The sequence below is a fragment of the Sebastes umbrosus genome, chromosome 17 (assembly GCF_015220745.1).
Source record: "Sebastes umbrosus isolate fSebUmb1 chromosome 17, fSebUmb1.pri, whole genome shotgun sequence".
NCBI classification, from domain to species: Eukaryota; Metazoa; Chordata; class Actinopteri; order Perciformes; family Sebastidae; genus Sebastes; species Sebastes umbrosus.
Window position 1 is genome coordinate 18257461 of NC_051285.1, and position 20150 is coordinate 18277610.

General features: G+C 40.6%; 2 protein-coding genes across 3 annotated transcripts; one reads left to right on the forward strand and one right to left on the reverse strand.

Annotated features, from left to right (window-relative positions):
* The first annotated feature begins 723 nt into the window (after window positions 1–723).
* Window positions 724–9857, forward strand: alg9 (ALG9 alpha-1,2-mannosyltransferase). Of its 2 annotated transcripts, none has more exons than XM_037749075.1 (15): window positions 724–913; window positions 2831–2966; window positions 3069–3203; window positions 3503–3573; window positions 3687–3775; window positions 4731–4866; window positions 4959–5046; window positions 5366–5471; window positions 6475–6597; window positions 7042–7196; window positions 7315–7444; window positions 7536–7683; window positions 7786–7915; window positions 8013–8143; window positions 9172–9857. In XM_037749075.1, the coding sequence occupies exons 1-15, from the start codon at window positions 774–776 to the stop codon at window positions 9293–9295; spliced, it is 1842 nt and encodes a 613-aa protein (XP_037605003.1). In that variant the 5' UTR covers window positions 724–773; the 3' UTR covers window positions 9296–9857. The 2 variants fall into 2 exon arrangements, with proteins under 2 accessions (XP_037605003.1, XP_037605004.1); XM_037749076.1 differs by having other exon boundaries at window positions 7339–7444.
* A 1287-nt stretch (window positions 9858–11144) lies between these two features.
* layna (layilin a) lies at window positions 11145–17534 on the reverse strand. The gene is made up of 8 exons (XM_037748962.1): window positions 17206–17534; window positions 17061–17081; window positions 16519–16816; window positions 15357–15514; window positions 15231–15275; window positions 15068–15130; window positions 14852–14948; window positions 11145–12840 (listed from the first exon to the last, which is right to left on the reverse strand). Exons 1-8 carry the CDS (start codon window positions 17279–17281, stop codon window positions 12129–12131), a joined length of 1470 nt encoding a protein of 489 aa, XP_037604890.1. The 5' UTR covers window positions 17282–17534; the 3' UTR covers window positions 11145–12128.
* Between the last annotated feature and the right edge of the window lie 2616 nt (window positions 17535–20150).

Sequence of the window (20150 nt, forward strand, 5' to 3'; positions counted from 1 at the left end):
ATACAATACATATCATGAAACGGGTTACGATTCAATATATTACAATATATTGCTATTTTTTAAAATCTAATTTTAGGAAAACTCATAGTATAAAGAATACACCACCATATGCATAAAATAATAATAAAACAATGTTTACTTTTTTTATGCAGTCAAAACAGTGGGATCTGTATTTGCATTTATAACAGTTCCTGTAACATCCAACATCATAGCACTACTTAGAGAGGGCACATACACTGAGAGGGTGCATCTCTTTGCAAATTAAATAAAGTATTGACTGAGTTCATCTCCGCATGTAAACTATTAATTAAAAATCAATACAGTGTTTTCAGAATCTATACAGTATCACAAAACATAATATTGCAATATTAAATTTTTTTCTATATTTTCTTACATCCCTAGTTATGAGACTGTTGGGATTTAGTTGTTTTTAGTTTATAAGCAGCTTTTGATTTCCTTTTCCTGTTCTTTTTTGTTAAAGAACTGTTCCACTTAAACCTAAGTATAACTTACCAGGGACTGTAAAGATGTATGGGCAAGTGACTGATTGTTCCTTGTTCGTGTAAAAAAAATTAGAATAAAGTTAAAAGAAAGCTGAGCTGAGTTGACTGAGATCATCTTTCACCCTGAGTCCACAGTCACAATATGCTGAAAGGTTATTATGGAATTTTTGCCCAATGATGCCAAAATATTCTGCCTACTGCCACTTTAAGTCAATAACCGGAAAGAGACGAAAATGCACGAAGCGCAACTCGGGAGCAGCATCGGAAAACATGGCGGCCAAGGCGCTTCGGCAGCGAACCAGGCGAGGCAGCAGACAAGATGCAAACAACGTGAACGTCCCTGCCGAAGCTCGGCCATCGAAAGAGGAGAAAAGCGGCGATGACAGTAAAACCACAGAGACTCGGCACGAGTGAGTATGAGCCGGGGGAAGAGACGTTAGAGTCGGTCGGTGCTGTGAGCTCCATCCCCGGTCTGACTGACAGGCGGAGCAGGGGAAGCTAACGGTAGCTAGCTAGCTAGCTCCTTTGATACATCCAGCAAGTTAGGAACACAGCAACACGATAACAACGTTAATAACGTTCACCTTATAACCTATATAACTGTGTCTTTACAGTACTTTTAAATGTTATGACTGTTCAATTGTGTTTCCGCCCCAATAATTTGTGTTAATTTGTGTTCCCTGGTCAGCTTCATTCATTCCCCCTGCTCCTGTCACACTGCTCCTGTCACACTGCCACATTTATGAGAACTGACAACAGTTAGCCTAAAATGTCACTAGAGGGGTCAACTCGTGCTCAGCACTGACATAAAGGTTTATTTTTAATCAGTGATTATTGTTGTTGTTGTTGACAGGTTGCTGAAGTCCTAATAATAATATCAGTTTGTAAGGTGACGTGTCATAATAAAACGTAACATGAGGATCAATGCTAAGTTGCAACTGAGCTGACTAATCTGATGAACCAGACACAAGGAGGAGTGCAGGTTAGCACTGTTACTATAAACACTAATGAAATGGTTGTAAATACTCTCTTTACTTATTCAAATTACTTAGTCTGAGCAAGCACACAGCTGTCCACATCTGGGAGGTAATTATAATGGGCAATGATAGATAACGGAAGTAATTAAAGTATTTTTCTACCTATAATGTAGTATCAGACAGATGTTATTGTGATTTATTTTTTAAAGGGGAACTATTATGTTTTTGTGTTTTCCCTTTCTTTTAGTGTGTTATATAGTTTTTTTGTGCCTGTAAAAGGTCTGCATTGTTACAAAGCCCAAAGTCCATTAAAAAAGGAGTTACTCTCCGCCACAGAAACACTTCTCCTGAACTGCCTGAAATGCCTTGCTTGAACTCCCGCCTTTTCTTCTGTAATGTGGTGATGTCATCAAGTTATACATTTGCATAACGGCTAGTTTGGCACACCCTCAAACAAAGTTAGTTAGAGTGGAACTGGAGCGGAGTCTGAAGAGTTTGTTTCGGTTGACCAATCACTACAGAGGTCCAGCTGACCAATCAGAACAGATTGGGCTTTTTGGGAGGGCGAGTCAGGAGCTCAAACAGCCTTTCAGACAGCGGGTGAAAAGAGGTGCGACAGCACAGCCGGTATGAGAAAAGTAAAGCGTTTTTTGAACATTAAAGCATGTAAATATGTTCTAGTAGAAACTCCAAATACAAGTATGCACCTAAAATATATCTTCATCAATTTGCTCGTTGTAAACACACTACTAGAAACTAGCTATGGATAGATTAAAGGATTCAAAAGTTTATTTGTCACATACAGTACACAAACAATATGTGCAGTGAAATACAATGAGATATGCGTTTATGGCTGTGCTGCGGAAGAGTAGTGGAGGACAGATGTGCAACTGTGTAATATATAATGAGTTTTAATAGGCCTTTTGATTCAGTGAGTGATATTGCTCAGACATACTGTAGTTCAATTATTATGTCTCCCTCCTACAATCAGAGTAATACAGGCTTGTCTGTTTGCCAAACACGTATTTTTATTAATTAGGGGCATATTAATTAGTCAGCTCTGAAATATTACCATAGTTGGTGTTTTATTAAAAGCAGGTGCACTGGAAACATCAGTCAGTTAAGCCTGTGAATGTTAAAACACGTGGACAAGCATCAAAGACCAGTATACAGGTTCATTAGGTTGCTTCATGGCTAATTAGACTCAGTATGCTCAAAGCAGACACGATGCATTATTTAACTAGGTTGTGGTATACTTTGATGTTGTTTAATACATTTTGATCGTAATAATAGTACACATTAATGTAGGGTATTTAGAAACTGTGCATCTGTGTTTTTTTTTTAAAATAGGTCGATAAGTCGTGGAGGGCAGGTATGGGCTCCAGAAGGTTCAACTGCATTTAAATGCCTGCTCTCTGCACGTTTTTGTGCAGCTCTGCTCAGCAACATCTCAGACTGCGATGAGACCTTCAACTACTGGGAGCCTGTGAGTGGTACTCGTCAGAAATCCTAATGTTACTCTTCCAGGGATTTTCTTATGTCTATGTCAGAATGTCTAATCTGTAGTTGTTGATAACTGTTTTGACAGATGCACTACCTGCTGTACGGCACAGGGATGCAGACGTGGGAATATTCTCCGTTGTACGCCATCAGGTCGTACGCTTACTTATGGTTACATGCTCTTCCTGCTTGTTTGCATGCCCATGTTCTACAGACAAACAAGGTAACTATTCCACACTTGCTGTCATTTCAACGATTGTCATTATTGTTGATATTTTATATGACCCTAGCTGACCTACAGCATCATCAGCAGCTCTTTTGGGTTCCTAATTCTCTCTTCTGATACAAGAGGACTGTATGTAGGAACATAAACTCTGTGGGAAATTATTTAAACACATTTGCACCTTTTTCCATTAAATACCCATACATGAATTCACACATGCACACACACATAGAAGTGTGTATGTCATTATACAGGAATATTTGCAGAAGTTTCAGGCTTGTGTTGTGATTGTGTTGCAGGTGTTGGTGTTCTACTTTGTACGATGTGTCTTAGCCTTCTCCTGCTGTGTCTGTGAGCTCTATTTCTACAAGTGAGTTTACACTCCTCTTTAAATGCAAGTGGGCATCCTAAGAGCTTTGGCTTATGTATATATATGATATGGAACTTAACCATTTTGTTTGCCTGTGTGTGTGTGTGACACAGGGCAGTTTGTAAGAAGTTTGGTTTGCATGTGGGCCGTCTAATGTTGGCATTCCTGGTCCTGAGCACAGGAATGTTCTGCTCGTCAGCAGGTTGGTCAGATTTATTCACTTTTTAAATCCATTTCCTTCTCTCATCATTTCTCACCCATTTTCAATTTTCATTATCTATTTACCTCCATCCCAGCCCTCTTTGGTGTTTACCATCCATCTTTTTGGAATAACTTATTACAGAGACGTATTTTTCCTGTCCTCTTTATTGCCATATCAGCATACTGATAAATAATATGGAGCAGAATTGCCATTTGTACAGTGTGCAGTATATTTTAGATCAGGGGTCTTCAACGTTTTTCAGGCCAAGGACCACCAAACTGATGGAGAGATGGAGCAGAGACCCCCTACTATATATATTGTATAAAATTGTGTTTTATATTAAACTGTGCCTAGTGCCATGTATAAATGTACCTTGTTATTTTGCATTCAAGACAAAGCTATTCAAATAATACACAGGTTCATATATTCATGTTTTTATTTTAAACATGTGTAAGGTACAGTGAGTAGGGTGGCCATGCCACTGCCATTTATAAACATACCTTGTTAACTGATACCAATGCCAATATGAACAATGTCTGTCAATTGCATGATAATCATGCATACCAGCTATTCAAATTGACATTTTTATTTTAAACAAATGTGGAAATGAAAATGAGGGATGGCCTATTAGTGCCACTGCCATGCATAAACATACCTGTTAATAAATAATAATAATAATAATAATAAGAAGAAGAAGAAGAAGAAAATTTCGCGACCCCCCCCTGCAGTACCTCTGCGGACCCCCTAGGGGTCGCGGACCCCCTGTTGAAGACCTCAGTTTTAGATGGAATATTCATATTTGTGACACAAATATTTCTTTCAATTTCTGGTCTCCATGTTCACTTTATTCCCCTGTTCCTATGACGGTCAGATGAATAAGGCTTTGCACAGTTAACATATTAAGACTATGGCATGTATCTGAGATCCATCCTCTTCTTTCGCTCTTGCCCCTCAGCATTCCTGCCTTCCTCTTTCTGTATGTATACAACACTTGTTGCCATGACGGGGTGGTTTCAGGATTCAACACCGTTAGCCATCATGGGTGTGGCCGCCGGCGCCATCGTTGGATGGCCGTTCTCTGCTCTGGTCGGGTAAGGTTGTAAACTAAAACGCCAGTTTGTCGTCAATATTTTTGTTAAAATGTATTACTCTTAAATACAGCTTTGATTTATTTTCTCTTCAGGATTCCGATTGCCTTCGACCTGCTGGTGTTAAAGAAGCAGTGGAAAAGTTTTATCACCTGGTCGGCTGTTGCTCTGCTTCTGCTTCTGGTGAGAATATTTTTAGAAAATGCATGTAAAACTTTAAATTTGCATATTACAGGACAAAGGTTTATGTATATGAGTTTCTTTGCAGTGTGTTCACAGACCTTCAGTGGAAGAGCTCATCATTAATGCATGAATATTACGGGATACTACATTTTCTCCTCTGTTTTTTCATATGTGTCATATAGAAAATTACATAATATAACACAGACATAGACATGGTAAATACGCACACTCTGTATAGATACTTTTTGTATGTTTATGTTGCCAAAGTTAAACGGGTCCATTCACTTCCTCATCTGTTTGTCCTGTGTGTCTTCCTCAGGTACCCCTCGTGGCAGTAGACTCCTTCTTTTATGGCAAACTGGTCATTGCTCCACTCAATATTCTTCTATATAATGTCTTCACACCACATGGACCTGATCTGTATGGTAATACACAAGCGCACACATCATTAATGTGTCATTTTATATCATGTTAGCAAAATATACTTGTCGAAAAACTGACCTGATGTTGCCAGTTTAATTTAATTTTTAATCTGTTTTGGCATGATGTACTTTTCATAAGGTTTTACTTTTGTAACATAAACAATGACATTTTCATAATATCTAATTCATCATGTTACACAGAGCCCTCTCTTTGGTAAGCTATCTGGTTCATTACAGCAACTGCAGAAAAAAGAGCTTGCTTGTGTTGTACCAGATTCTATTACAGCCACCAGCCAACCGCCAGTGGTAGTTGTTTAATATGTGCTGTGAGAAATACAGAACGTGAGGTATAGACCATTTCACAGTTGTAAATGTGAACAAATGTGTCCCAGTTTATTTCCTATTGCAGTATATGTGAATGACATATGCTGACAGGAAGTAAACATGGACCTAAGCTGTTGCCTAGCAATAAAATTCCCTTGAAAAGGTCAAATGAGCTGACGCTAGTAACATTTCCATCAGTAGTTTTAGCATGCTACAGTTAAATGCACAATCAACACTTTTTTCTATACAATACTGGAAGTGCTTATGCACGTTTAGGGTATTTATTGTAGTGATTATTAGGCTGATTGTGTATTATTTTAGTGACAGAATGGAGCAAATGGAGCTTAAATGAGAACAATTTCAAGCTGCACTGTTTTCAGTGGACTCTAGAGGGCATACCATCATCAACATAAGCATATCAAACCATTTGAACGTGTGCCAATAGCTTGTAAAAAGACGTAGGCTTTATTCCCAGATAATAGCACAATATGTATAAGACCTTTGGGCTTGTGTCTCCACCATAATTTTTCAATGTTTTATCTAGTATAACAAATTCTTTGACCATCCCCTCTGTGGATTTTCCCTATAAGTAACTCAATAACTACTGTATATGTTGTCTTTATTGTGATAGTTTGTACGTGAGCTGTAATATTTTGCATGTTTTGTGTTGTTCAATCTTCAGGTACGGAACCATGGCATTTCTACTTTGCAAATGGGACCCTGAACTTCAACCTGGTGTTTGCTCTGGCACTGTTTTCTCTGCCACTCACCGCGCTCATGGAGACACTGTTACACAGGTTCAATGGTGAGCACTGTGTGTGTGTGTGTGTTTCATACACCAACACTAAAAAAAAAAGACTAAATGTTGTCATTGCTTGCCCTTTTTGGGGAATGGAAAGGGTGTTAGTCGTCTGCCTCTGCAGAACAGTATGTGTTATAATAATAAGTGGTGTGGTAATAACACACCTCATTGTATCCTGTTTATATTTAACAAGTTAATTTGGGAAACAGATTAAATCAGGATATGATGTAATCCCATCACTATTTCCCGTAACTATTAACTGTTGCTATTATAAAAATGTTACCTGTACCTGAGTTCTTCTCAGTATGGGGCACCATAAGGTTGCAGCAAACACAAGAAATTAACCAAACACATGCTTAAAGAGTTTGTTTGTGCAGTGATGTTAATTTTCCAAGCAGCTGCTCTTGTGATTTCACGTTCTTGTGCACACACATGTGTTTTCTGCAGTGCAGAACCTGGGCCGTCCATACTGGCTGACTCTGTCTCCCATGTATCTGTGGATGTTGGTTTTCTTCACCAGACCTCATAAAGAAGAACGCTTTCTGTTTCCCATCTACCCTCTCATCTGCCTCAGCGGGGCAGTAGCCCTCTCCTCTCTACAGGTGGGTTTTGCCATTTTGTTGGAAAACAGTAATCTGTGTTAGTTGGCTTCATTTTTATTAGGTGCCTTTTAGAATCTATAAAAAATTAGTTGTTACCGATTAATTTTATTTTTTGCAGAAATGCTACCACTTCCTGTTCCAGCGGTACCGACTGGAGCACTACACGGTCTCCTCCAACTGGCTGGCTCTAAGCGCTGTCGTAGTCTTCACAGTGCTGTCGTTGTCTCGCTCTGTCGCCCTCTTCAGAGGTGTGTATACACTATTCTCCTAAGCACCGTATCAGGCAACAAAAGCAACAGTTTAAGATGGATGAAATTATATTTTTTTCTCCATCTACAGGCTACCACGCCCCTCTGGACCTGTACCCAGAGTTCCATCGCATCGCCAAGGATCCGACTCTTCACTCAGTCCCTGAAGGCAGACCTGTTAGTGTGTGTGTGGGCAAAGAGTGGTACCGCTTCCCCAGCAGCTTCCTGCTACCGCACAAGTCAGTATCCAGGTCTTCATCTAATAAAGTGTGAAAAGTGTATTTTGTTATTTCCAGGTGTGACTGTGTCATTTGCTGAAAGTTTCTCTTAATAATCTCCAGCTGGCAACTGCACTTCATTCAGTCTGAGTTTAAAGGGCAGCTGCCCCAGCCGTACGCCTCTGGTCCTCTGGCCACACAGATCATCCCAGCTAATATGAACGACCAGAACCTGGAAGAGCAAACCAGATATGTGAGTCACTCGGACACGTGTGCACGTTTGTTGACACATTGACACTGTACTTGATAGTAGTTGTATTTTAATTGTGAAATTTCTGCTCTCTGGGCAGATGGATTTACGGCAGTGCCATTACGTAGTAGATCTGGACACAGATGAAGAGACACCACTTGAGCCACGTTATTCAGCCAACAAAGAGGAGTGGACTGTAATCGCCTATAAGCCTTTCCTTCAAGCCTCAAGGTATTTTCCATAATGTTCTGCGTAATTTACACAGAAATATTAGGGCTGTCAAAGTTAACGTGATAACAAATTCGTTTTAACGCAACTAATTTCTTACACGCATTAATGCAACTTGCGATCTTTCGAAGGATGTAACGGGCTCAGTTTTAAAGCTAGAGTGAAGATGGGTACCCCTTTACAGATATCCCCACTTTATGATAATCACATGCAGTTTGGGGCAAGCTACAGTCAAGTTAGCATACTAAATGCAGTACCTGTGATGGTTTCTGGACAATACTTGTCATTGTTTTCTTAAAGTGGCAGTAGGCAGTATGTTTTTGGCATCATTGGGCAAAAATTCCATAATAACCTTTCAGCATATTGTAATTCAAGTGTTCTGAGAGATAACTACACTTCTGCACCATGGCTCTGTTTTCAGGCTTTAAAAAATCTAGCCAGTGACGGGAGACTTTGACCAATCACAGGTCATTTCATTGAGAGAGCGTTCCCATTGGCTGTGCTGCGGTCATGTGACCGGAACATGGCGTTCCTTCACTAGATTTCACAGTGGCGGCGGCGTCACAAACGTTCTCATTTTACAGCTAAACTGTGCACTACACTGAGGCAGGACAAGCCAACACAGTATCAGCAGTGATTCATGGAGAGACCTTCGTCTGGTCAGCTAACATTACTGCCAAGCAGCTGAAATATAGAGTGATATTGTGGTTTTAGCTGACGTGTGTCGCCTCACTGTTTTGAGCGATGCTCGTTCATGTCTATTTAGAGCGAGCATGAGCCCAACGCTGACTTTCGTTGATTTCACGGCCACAGGTGTCGCTATTAACAAGCATTTCTGAAAGTTACAAATAGTACCTTTTAATGTATTGTAGCTTTAGAAAAATAATAATAAAGAAAAAAAGTCCCAGAATAAGACATTTGTTGTCAACATGTCCTGTTCAACTCCAATTAACTCCATCTATATTTTTCCTGTTCACAAAGACTTGAAAGAAACGGATGCAGTTTCTTAATACAACCTGTTTCTCTATCAGGTCATCTCCTCTCTTCAGAGCGCTCTACATCCCGTTTATATCAGACCAACACACCACCTATAGGCGCTACGTCATCTTGAAACCACGGCGGCAAAAGCAGACTCGTAAGCGGACCCATGGCTGACCTTCGAACCTCAACCTGGCCCCAAGTACAAAATCTTAACAACAGAAATCAATCACTTCCCCTCAAAACAGCTGGTATTTGTGTGTATGTATGTGTGTGTGTGTGCGCACGCATGTGTGATTTGAAGTATTTGTCTCATGATTGATTTGAAAATATCAGACCCTTTAAGGACATTATGTCTACTTCTGGGCGTTTATGTGTGACTGAAGAGAAAATGTTATGTAAGTGTGCTCGGTAGGTGTCAGCTGGACCTGTATGTAACATTTTATCTCAGTTTGAGTGTCTGTGTTTGTGTGTAAATGAATGTCTTACAGTGGATGCACAATACAAGATTTTACATGTATTTAGCCCAGGACAGACCGTTACACACGAATATGAGTGTTTTCTTTTCATTCTTCATTTGAAAATTTTGCCTGAATAATGAATCTAAGAAATCTTGTAGTGTGTGCTTGTCTACACTTGAACAGCATCTTATTGTGTGAGTGGTGGAGATGAATGAAAGCGAGGATGCGTTTATTAATTTAACTTGGAATGTTAATAAAAACATGATTGACTGCTGAAACAACCCTCCTGTGTTTATATTGGGTCAGTAAAATCATTTCAAGCAGACAGATTCAATTCTAATCTCATTTTATTTGAAGACGTAACAAACATACAAACCACTCTCGCTTACAGGAGAGACGTCAAGGCATTATATTCATTCAGATAAATAATAATGATTCTATATTTTATCATTCTCTTTGATATCATGCCACTGCTGTGGTCGGGCTGCAGGCACTCAAATTAACTGTACAATATGAGCCACCTTTCCACTTGCTAGCATTGTTATTGTCTTTGATTTCCTCAATAGGAGCCAGAACACCATTAATAAATAAGGGAACAAGAAATTCAATTATAATCCTGGACATCTCACAATTTAAGGCAATGTCAAAATACACTTGCAGTATATAAAAAATGTCCAGCCTTCGCTCCGTCAAGCAGTGTTGATTCATTGTGTCTTAATCTGTTTGAGGTAGCCTTTTTATATCAGGTAAACTTAGGTGAAATTAAAACAGTATTTTCAGGCACAGCAAACATAAGGGTCCAAGACCTCAATAGTTAACCTACCAAGCAAGGGCAGCACGACAAGGCCATGCAAACAGGCTGCTAAACAAAGTCGCTCATAACCATTCAGTCAGATCTGAGACACTCCATGCTATTACTTGAGGTTTAACTTGGCTTCTTTTCTGTGTGCATTTGTTTGTGGTAATTTATCTGAAAGAAAATATGTTTGAGATATGCATAGTTTAAGCTCAGCATCAACTGAAATGATTGGAGCCTATAGATGTCCAGAACCTTAAACTTGCATTCTTTATAACAGCCAACAGGGGGCGACTCCTCTGGTTGCAAAAAGTCTGATTGTATAGAAGTCTATGAGAAAATGACCCTACTTCTCACTTGATTTATTACCTCAGTAAACATTGTAAACATACGTTTATGGTCTCAATTGCTACTTTCAAGTCTTCTTCAATACAACGTGATGTTCATTTAGTAAATTATGGTCCCATTTAGAGTCAAATAGACCATAAAGCAGAGGATGCTTTCGGGCATGGCTACCTTGTGATTGACTGGTCGCCACCACGGCGTTGTCCGGTCTGGGTGTTGTCTTTCACAGTGTGTTTTCAGTTCATGAAAGTTAATTATATCCTTTTTGGTCACCTGAAAATGTTTTGTTTAGCGTTCAGTTGTACATAGCTCCACCCTCTCGTGTCGCTTCTGGTTGCAAAAAGCCAAGATGGCAATGGCCAAAAAGCCAAGATGGCAACGGCCAAAATGTCAAACTCAAGGCTTCAAAACGGCAGTCCACAAACCAATGGGTGACGTCAGGGTGAAGACGTCCATTTCTTATATATAGTCTATGGTCATGACATAGTGCCTATATTACCCACAATGCAACTTGACCCTTAACAGTTTGATCTGAGATTCGTGTGTTATGCTAGTAGCCTCGAGCCACTAGCCTCAAGCAGAGACGAGGAGCAGGCTACAGGGGTCTGGTAAGATCACTTTGTTCTGTCTAACTCCACATGCCCATATTTTCTTTTCTCAAACTTGTAGTTTTCATCACCAACCAACATTGACTCCAGTGACATCACTTGGGGCAATTTATCAGATTTTATGCAGCTCCTTCTGGAGCCACAAAAGGCTTCGTACGTATAACTTATCACATTTGCAGTAGTATTCCCCAAGACTTGTAAACAGGCTTTAGTGTGTTCATATTTAATATCTATTCTCAAGACTCCTTTAAAGTGACGGTTCACCACCCCAATATAGTAAAGGTGAATGGGCTTAGATTTGCGATGCGAACACTACAGTAGTAGCCTACCTGTCCAGGCAAATTGTCCCCGATAATCCACAGACTTCACTTGAGAGTATTTACAGTGAAAACTGTAGGTGTGTCGATTATTCAGAGTAACCTGAACATTGTTTCTGGAAAGATGTTGCAGTTGAATTATTTAAATGTAATTCTTCAATGCTGAACCTATGCTGCAAGATTTTTTTTTTTTTTTTTTTATAATAATTTGGGTAAACTGATCCTTTTAATTTCAAGTTCATATTCCCAATCAAATTTGTGTTAGATTACCACAACCCAATTGTCACACAGTCAGACGGGCTACAGGATGAATTGTAGAGACAAAACACAATTTGAGCATCTCATATAAATCCCCTAAAAGGCTTCAGAAACATACCATACAAACAATTACAACCACGTACGTGCACAGTTTTTTGCTGTTCTGTCGTCCCGGCCTCAATTACACACACTGCTGTTTACACAATAAAGGAGTTGTTCAGAGGATCAGTAGTTTTCTCTGTTGATCCATTCTTGTTCATTGAAGTATCTCCTTCCGCCATCAAGATTCAGACCATTTCTGTAGCAGTCCAGATTTGCTTGGTAGGATTTTCGGTTTCCGTAGGTTCCCAGGCTGGTTTGGTAAGTGTCTTCCTTGCCGTTGGTGATGTATGTCTGATAGAGGTCAGCCTTTACTGTTTGACTTCCAGGCCTGAGTTTGGGGTCATAGAGGTCACTCCCTCCCCTGATACTGCCATCATACAATCCATGGTCCCTGTACACGCTGCTGCCGTAATGCTCACTCTTTGTCGTACGACGACCTAGACTCCTGTCATAAAACTCTCTGTGCCCGGTGCAGCCCAGACCGCCGTCATTCAAGTCCCTCTTGGCCGAGCGGCCCAAGCTGGTGTTGTAGAAGTCGCGGGTGGCACGACGTCCAAGGCTGAGGTCGTTGAGGTCATAATTGAGGAAGCAGCTCTCGGTGCTGGCAAGCGTCACAAAGCCGCTCTCTGTGTCCCGACCCCCCAGGTTGTCGTAGTCACCTGTCGGGGTGTCGGGGGAGGAGCATAAAAAGGAGGTGTTCTTGGTGTTTGGGCGAGTTGAAACCAAGTCGTCCTCCTTCTGGGAGCGAATAACGTTGTAGACGTCAGTTGGAGCCGGGCTGGGGCAGAGGCCCGCCTCCGTCTGGCATACTTCTGATTTCTGCTGGCTCCTTTTTCTGTACCAAACACAGGAGAGAAGCATCAATAACAAGACACCTCAAACTTTTTCGCTAGTTTTTGAGTCAGAAAATATCAGAACTGTTCCTAACAAGTATTGCCGAAGTAGCAAAAGCCTGATGAGGTTTATTCATTGGTGACACATTAACTACCCTCTAGCACTGGGCAAAATGTTCCTTCATTACGATGAATTTAGGCACTGTAGTTTATTTTTAAGCAAATCCCACATACACCTTATTGCTGCTGTACTCACTAGAGTGTATTAATCCGCAGCTGAAAATAGTCTCAAGCAAATGCACTACTTCCCCCTGTTTGAGTAACTCTTGCTGAAAACTACAGTGCCCTGCTGTCTTAGGAAGTTCTATAGGCTTTTAAAAGAATGAAACTAACTAGCCAAGGTGACTTGACTGTCGAGTGATAAAGTACCCGGATCATCCGGTGAGCGGACCATGGAGCAGGCGCAGTAGCGTTTCCTTTAACACCGCCTCTCAGCCCTCGCTCCAGCCTCGCTCTAGGTCTCATTCAAATGAACGGAGGAAGGAAAATAACTCTGGATTCGGCTATTAGTGCATTTTACAACTTTTAGGACCTACTGATTTAAATAAGGACTATTCAAGTGTTTGTACTTGGAAGTTGATTTACCTCAAAAAAAAATTATATGCCAACTTACAGACGTCTCTTTCCCAATGTAAGTCAATGGGACTTTTGGGTCTTTTGGGCCCAATGGCATCATGTGACGGACATGGAAGTTTTAGTACCACCGTTTGGCCTTGGGAAAAAAATGGGCTTGGAGCTGTACACCACAGACTGCAGGGTACGGAAGACTAAAACAGACTAAAATTTAGGTGCTTTCCAAATTGCATATTTTTTCCTCCGCCAAGGCCAAGGGCCTTGAAGGTCATGTTTTCACCGGTTTGTTTGTTTGTTTGTCTGTCTGTCTGTCTGTCTGTCTGTCTGTTAGCAGGATTACTCCAAAAGTTCGTGATGGATTTGAATGAAATTCTTTGGAGGGGTGGGGTGTAGCACAATGAAAAATCCAATAGATTTTGGTGGCGATCCAGTTCATGATCCGAATTCAGGAATTTTTTTAAGGATTCCGATCAGCCTGAGCATTGAGACCACAGGGTATAACACATGCGCAGTGTAACTGATGACGCGTTGATGACGCGTGACCCCGCCTTCTTCCATCTGAGAGCAGAGAGATACGTGTGTGGATGTGTGGCGAGACTTCGAGGTGCGGAAGCTACTGGCCGTCCGCGGTGAGAAAGAAAAAAACGATAGATGACGGGATGAGAGACAACGTAGTGTAAAGTTATACAGACATAACAAGGCTGCTGAATGAGAGAGGCATCCACCGATACGTTACACGGAAAAACACCATGTTAATAATAAGCCGACCACCTTACGGTACCGCTAGCTGTGAGCTGTGATCTATTTTTAAAGTCAGGACTTTTAGTCCGTACTGCAGCTGCCCTCACAAAGTATGTACTGTTGCATGCAGTATGCATACAATTGGGATATACTACTTTGACCCTCTTTCTTATATATCCGGTGTGCAGAGGATTGTGGGTCAGAATAGCCAGAAAAGTATGTTGGCTTGCATACTGCAAAATACGACCGGATGTAGTAAGACATCCTGGTATTTAAGACATACTGCATTTGACATACTATATATTGGGACATACTAAATATTTTTCTGGCATACAAAATAGAATGGTAGTATGGGTATTGGAACACACAGATTGTTGGTTTTGGTCTTTTCATGGGAATTGTTGACAATAAGAAAAATATAGAATAACACCAAACTGATCCTTTAAGTTGACCAATTAAGGACACACTGTTTGTATGTGTTTTTTCAACAGAACAAAAATAATCAAAAACGTAACAAGCAACATGATGTTGCCTCTTTATGGCTGTAGCTTAGATAGTCCTACGACACGGTGAACCATATTAATATTTGAGTTACAATAGATCAAAGTATTTAGTATTTGTGTTTGTTAGGATCCTCACCGTCTGACAAGCATTTTGAAGCAGCACACTCCAATCACCGTCAGTAACAGCAGGATCAGGGGAATGGTGGGAATGATGATGTAGATCAAATTAAAAGCTAAATGAGACAACATACAGATTTAGTTGGCATATGGATATGACAGATCAGAGTTGAGAGTATATACTCTTCTCCTTTGCATTAAATGGTTTATCAGTATGCATCTTGGCCCAGTCAACCTGTATGTCTGTCCTGGTTGTGGTCATTTGGAATCCACGGCAGCACAGATGAAGGGAAGACATCTGAAATGAAAAACATCATCTATACATCACTGTGACCACACTCACTTTCAAAATGTCTCCTAAATCATATATGGTGACATTTTTTAAACAATCATTTTACTTGTTTGAGTGGAGTTGGGAGAAGGGGAAGGGTCCTGTGGCTTCTCTGTGGAGAAAATGAATCCTGGTCAACAATATTTAAGTATTTTCAAAGTAAAAGAACATTGAAATACTTTGTCAGCGGTACCTGCAGTGTATTTGCAGATGAAGTTGTTCTTGGTTTCGCAATTGTCGTCGTTCCACTGGAACATGTAAAGCCCCCCCAGACCGGGAGGAGCGGACGGTTGGTGATACATCACCACACACACCTCGTAGCCGCATGATGGCTCATCCCAATGCCAGTTCCTACGGTAAAACACACACACAAAGCACATAATCACTTTTTCTTAGAGCTGCCTTAATGGAAATCTTTACAAAACTTACATTGCCATATAAAACAGTCATTAGATAAAGGTAAAAAAAGACAGCTGGATATCAAACCTCAATACTTTTTTGGTACTGCCTGAAAAGTACTATTGACAGTACTAAAATCTGGCATCACGTCTGGTCAGATTTTGTAATCATATCTAGTTATGCTTTGTTCTTAATTCAAATTTAAATAATTGCTAGTTTTAGACCGTTTTATAGGAAAGGTTATAGTACAGATGCTTGTGTTTAGAAAACATTGGAGGTAGTCTGACACATCCGCCTATATTAGCTTATTGCTGATACTGTATATCTATATCTGTACATATGTTGGCCGACAAGTAATAAGTGCAGTACAGAAATGCCAAAATATGTTATAGGTAATTAAGAAACAGTAAAAAATTGAGGGATCCTTATCATAAATGTTTGTATCATGTATTTCTTTCTTTCTTAATATCTATACATTTACATACTGTATATAATCATCCAGCCCATGTATATCCATTCAGTATTTATTTATTTAAAACTGGAGTCAAATTCCTTGTATGTGTGTAGTTGGCAAGTAAAGCTGATTATGATTCTGATTTATTAAAAAAAAAAAAAAAGACTGAAAATAGTCAGCCAATATATCATCAGATTTTTAAATATTTTTTCTCATAATAATTATCGTTATATAGACCTAAATGATTCAGTGTTGACGGTGCTATGGTCAACATTTATCATTTGGAAACTTTGGCCTCTTAAAAAATGGTTTTGTAGAAAAAAATATATTTTTAAAGCCCGTTTCTCAAAGTGTTTTTACTCAAGCACCTTATCAGCACTAGTATCGAGCAAAACACCTGCAATCCTCATCATACAATCAGCAGTGAAAATTTGATGTTTTACTTCATGGCTCTAACATTAACTTTTGACCCCTTGACCCCCCCCAGATACCTCCCACTCACCTAAATGTAGACTTGCTGCCGTCCAGCCAGTAGTACTGTGAGGAGCAGTCTGAGCTGCTGTCCTCGTTTCCATGGTTACGGCGGAGACCGATCCAGAAGTCTCCATCAGTCGGGCGAAGCTCTGTGATGAGCTGCTCTACAATCTTCTGCTCGGATGCTGACTCCACGCTCAGCAGCTGCCCGCCGTCCCGTCTACAGGCGAGCTCTGCCTCCACGAAGTTTAGCCGCCGCCGGAGCTCGGAGAAATAGGCCAGCTTGTAGCACGGCCTCCCTTTCCCTGCCTTGCACACACGTTGACCTGCACACACACACACACACACACCTGATTGCATGTGCCAGATGTGCACTGAATTTTCTTCACTTGTTTCTTCACATGTTCCTTCACATATCACAAGCATCGGCTAACCCTTTATGTTAGAGCACTGACCACAAGAAAGGACCTTACTGTGGGAATTATGGGAATTTTGTACCCTATGCTGCAGAGATGGTTAGTTGTGTGGAAGCCTTTTATACTGTCATTTTAAGAAGAGTGTGTTGCCTACCTCTGGCTTCGAATATATCTGCTTCAAGAGCCAAACATCAGCGTAAAGTCAGGAAGGCAGGCCATGAGGAAACCAAAGACAAATCCACAACTGAGTCAAGAGTTCATATCTTTGAGCTGTGTTGTGTTTTCTATGTGCAGCTTACCTGTAATGAGGCTCGTGGTTGCGGATGGATCAAAAAACAAAAGCAGGAGGTGACAGAAGATCGTCAGCAGGTCCATCTTTGTCAGGTGTTCACCGCAACCTCTTGTGTTTTAGTTTAGTCTTTTTCATTCCGCTGTCTGCTCATCTGTTGAAACCAGAGAAACTTTACCTGAACCTGAAGAGGTGAGCTGAGGGTGTAATAAAATGCCTTAAAAGGATGAAGAAGAGGCAAAGAGAGGCAGAGTCTCCTGTTCTGTCTGCTGAATGAGAGAGTATGTGAGACAGAAGGAGGAGCAGGAAGAGGAGGAGAGAAGACTGTGTGTGTTTGGGAGGGGGCTGTAATCTGTTAAGAGCAGTTTTAATGATTGGGAGAAGAGGCTGCATCGATTGCGAGACATCTAATCATGCAAGTGCTTCTCATCGTAAACGCTGACAAGAAGCAGATTTCGCTCCTTCCTTTATAACTTAAGCTTTGGGTATTATCATTACAAAAGTGTTACATGAAAATGATCTGCTCTAACTCGATCAGGGATGTTTTAAAATATGTCTCTCAGGTCCGTCTTCAAGGTGTATCCTTTCCTTATTGTGTTTCAGTACAAAGAAAGACAGATAGCCAACACAGCTGACATCTCCAAAAGGAGGGACAATATGTTTTCTTTCCTTTATTATTAAAGTCTGACATCTGACTTAAATATTTCTCTGCAACATGAAATATTTAAAACAATTTGAATTAAAGTTCAGACTCTCATCTCTTTTTGATTCAGATGTTGCTAAATCCTGATTGGTGCATATGTAACCTATATCGAGTACACGACCTCATCTTTTTCCTACTGAGCCCTGCCCACTTCAAACCAGTGAAAGGAGCACAGATGAAAACACAAATACAGGCAATCTCACTTATAAAATAACCAAAATTGTTGCGTCTTTGACTAAAAAACAACAACAAAAAACATTGCGTTCATGTAGGACTCCATCACTCAGAATAATAGGCTGATGGATAAAAAAGCTAGACACAACCCAGTGGTTGAGAATAGCTGGTATATTTCATTATGATATGTTATGTTCGTAATAACAATTTTGGGGGGCCTGAACGGACGGGCTGTCAGCAGACTTTCTTGGTAGATTTATGGACTTTTGTAGCTAGTGCTGCTACTTTCATTGGAAAAGAGATGGCAACACTGGGCTGGGTTTTTCAGTTGGATACGTTCAAAATCTAGCTTACTCATAGTTTCTCAAGATTACCAACCCTAGCTTTATGATTGTTAAATAGGTATAAAAAAGCTGTGGGGTACCCACATCCGAAAATATTTTACAGGTGCTGGATCAACACAAGGCAAAACATCAGAAAACAGGATCCGCACACTGCATAGGTAGTTCCCAGCAATTTCAATGGTGTCACCTGGTGATGTGTCTGTGTCCACATATTGCCTGTTCTGCTTGGTGATGGTGACTTGACAATGCCTGATGAAGATCTCTGTTAGATCGAAACGTTGCTTCATTAAAATTGTTGGGAGCTACCTATGCAGTTTGCTGATCCTGTTTTCTGATGTTTTTTTAAATAGGTATAAACACAGATGAAAATAGACTTTAACAAGTTTAATTTAATTTCAGAAACTCAGCTCGAACAGATGCCAAATTATCCAGATGAATATTTGACAGGTTATAGCAACAAGGGAGATTTACATCAATGAATGCCGGCCATGTAATTTCATATTCAAGCATCTGGATCAGCAGAAGCCATGAATGCATGTGAGCGTGACCCGCTTTTCAGAGCACAAATGGGGGGAAAAGTGTATGCATGCAGTTTCTAATGGTAGTAATTTCTAAAATGGCCCATAAGGTTGATTTAGGGCTCGCAGAGAGACAGATCAGCCAGAGTTTAAACAGCAGGATGCTTCATCAGGAATATGCTGTGTGTGCTGGCGTTGGAAAAAAAAGAAAAAAAGAATAGGGAGTGTGGGGGTGGGGGGAGGGAGTGAGGCTGATCTGAATATACTGTCTGTCTGCATGCATGCTACTCTATCCAAACACTGCTAATCAGTTTAGGTGTGACAGATTGATTTCAGTCAAAGGGTTTGTTTAAATTGAAGGAGGGGTAGTGGATGTTGGAATTAAGCTGGTGATGCTCTGAAAAATAAAAGAGAAGACAGAGAGGTAACGGAGTCCTCCAGAGGGATCCAATAAGGAATGGACCTTGTTTTAAATTTCCTCCTTGTTTACGGCATCTGAGACCAACAAGAGAGGGTTTCATTCAATTAAAGCCTCTCCCATTCGTTCTCCCTCTGTCTGTCTTCCTCCGTCTCTGCCTCCTCCTCTTATCCCACTGACCCTTTCGCTATCTCCCAATTAGTTAAAGGGAAACCAGATGAATGTTCCCATGGGAGACCAGTACATCACCCAATGCAACCCCCCCCCCCTACACACACACACACACACACACAAGGTAGGCGTTTCCCCATGTCAGAGAAACCAAACGTTGATGTTGAAAACTCACCACCGTTCTTTGATGTTTGGACATTTAGCCAATAGTAAAGAGAATTGCTAAATGTACATTTCCACTGAGGCGAAGCCTGACAGCGTAATGGTCAACAGATCATAGTTACCCAGTGAAATAACGTTTGATTTGAAGCCATACACTTGCTTTGACCACAACAAATCATTTGTAATGCAATGACCCTGTTTGTTTGTGGGCTGTAAAGACACGGCAATGAATGACAAACTCAGTTCATTTCCATCTCAAAGCCAGAAAGAGAAAGAAAAAACGTAATTACTCTCCAAAAAAAGGAACTTAACTTTCCGCTAAATTCAATTTGAATGATCTGAGCTGGCCCGCCGCCAGACTGAGTGTCCGCATTGCGTAGGCCTGCATGAACAGAGAGCTGGAAGTGAGCCCTGAGTCACTGACCTGTGGGGGAGCTGGACGGCTCTATCAGCAGAGCTGATCCA

Excerpts from the sequence above, each read along its gene's own strand:
- alg9 (XM_037749075.1), top strand. The coding sequence starts at position 774 with ATGGCGGCCAAGGCGCTTCGGCAGCGAACCAGGCGAGGCAGCAGACAA. Across the intron at positions 4,867-4,958 it reads CCGTTCTCTGCTCTGGTCGG|GATTCCGATTGCCTTCGACC; the intron begins GTAAGGTTGTAA and ends TTTTCTCTTCAG. Across the intron at positions 5,047-5,365 it reads TTGCTCTGCTTCTGCTTCTG|GTACCCCTCGTGGCAGTAGA; the intron begins GTGAGAATATTT and ends TGTCTTCCTCAG.
- layna (XM_037748962.1), bottom strand. The coding sequence starts at position 17,281 with ATGGACCTGCTGACGATCTTCTGTCACCTCCTGCTTTTGTTTTTTGAT. Across the intron at positions 14,949-15,067 it reads CAACCAGGACAGACATACAG|CTTTTAATTTGATCTACATC; the intron begins GTTGACTGGGCC and ends TGTCTCATTTAG. Across the intron at positions 12,841-14,851 it reads TTCAAAATGCTTGTCAGACG|AAAAAGGAGCCAGCAGAAAT; the intron begins GTGAGGATCCTA and ends TGTTTGGTACAG.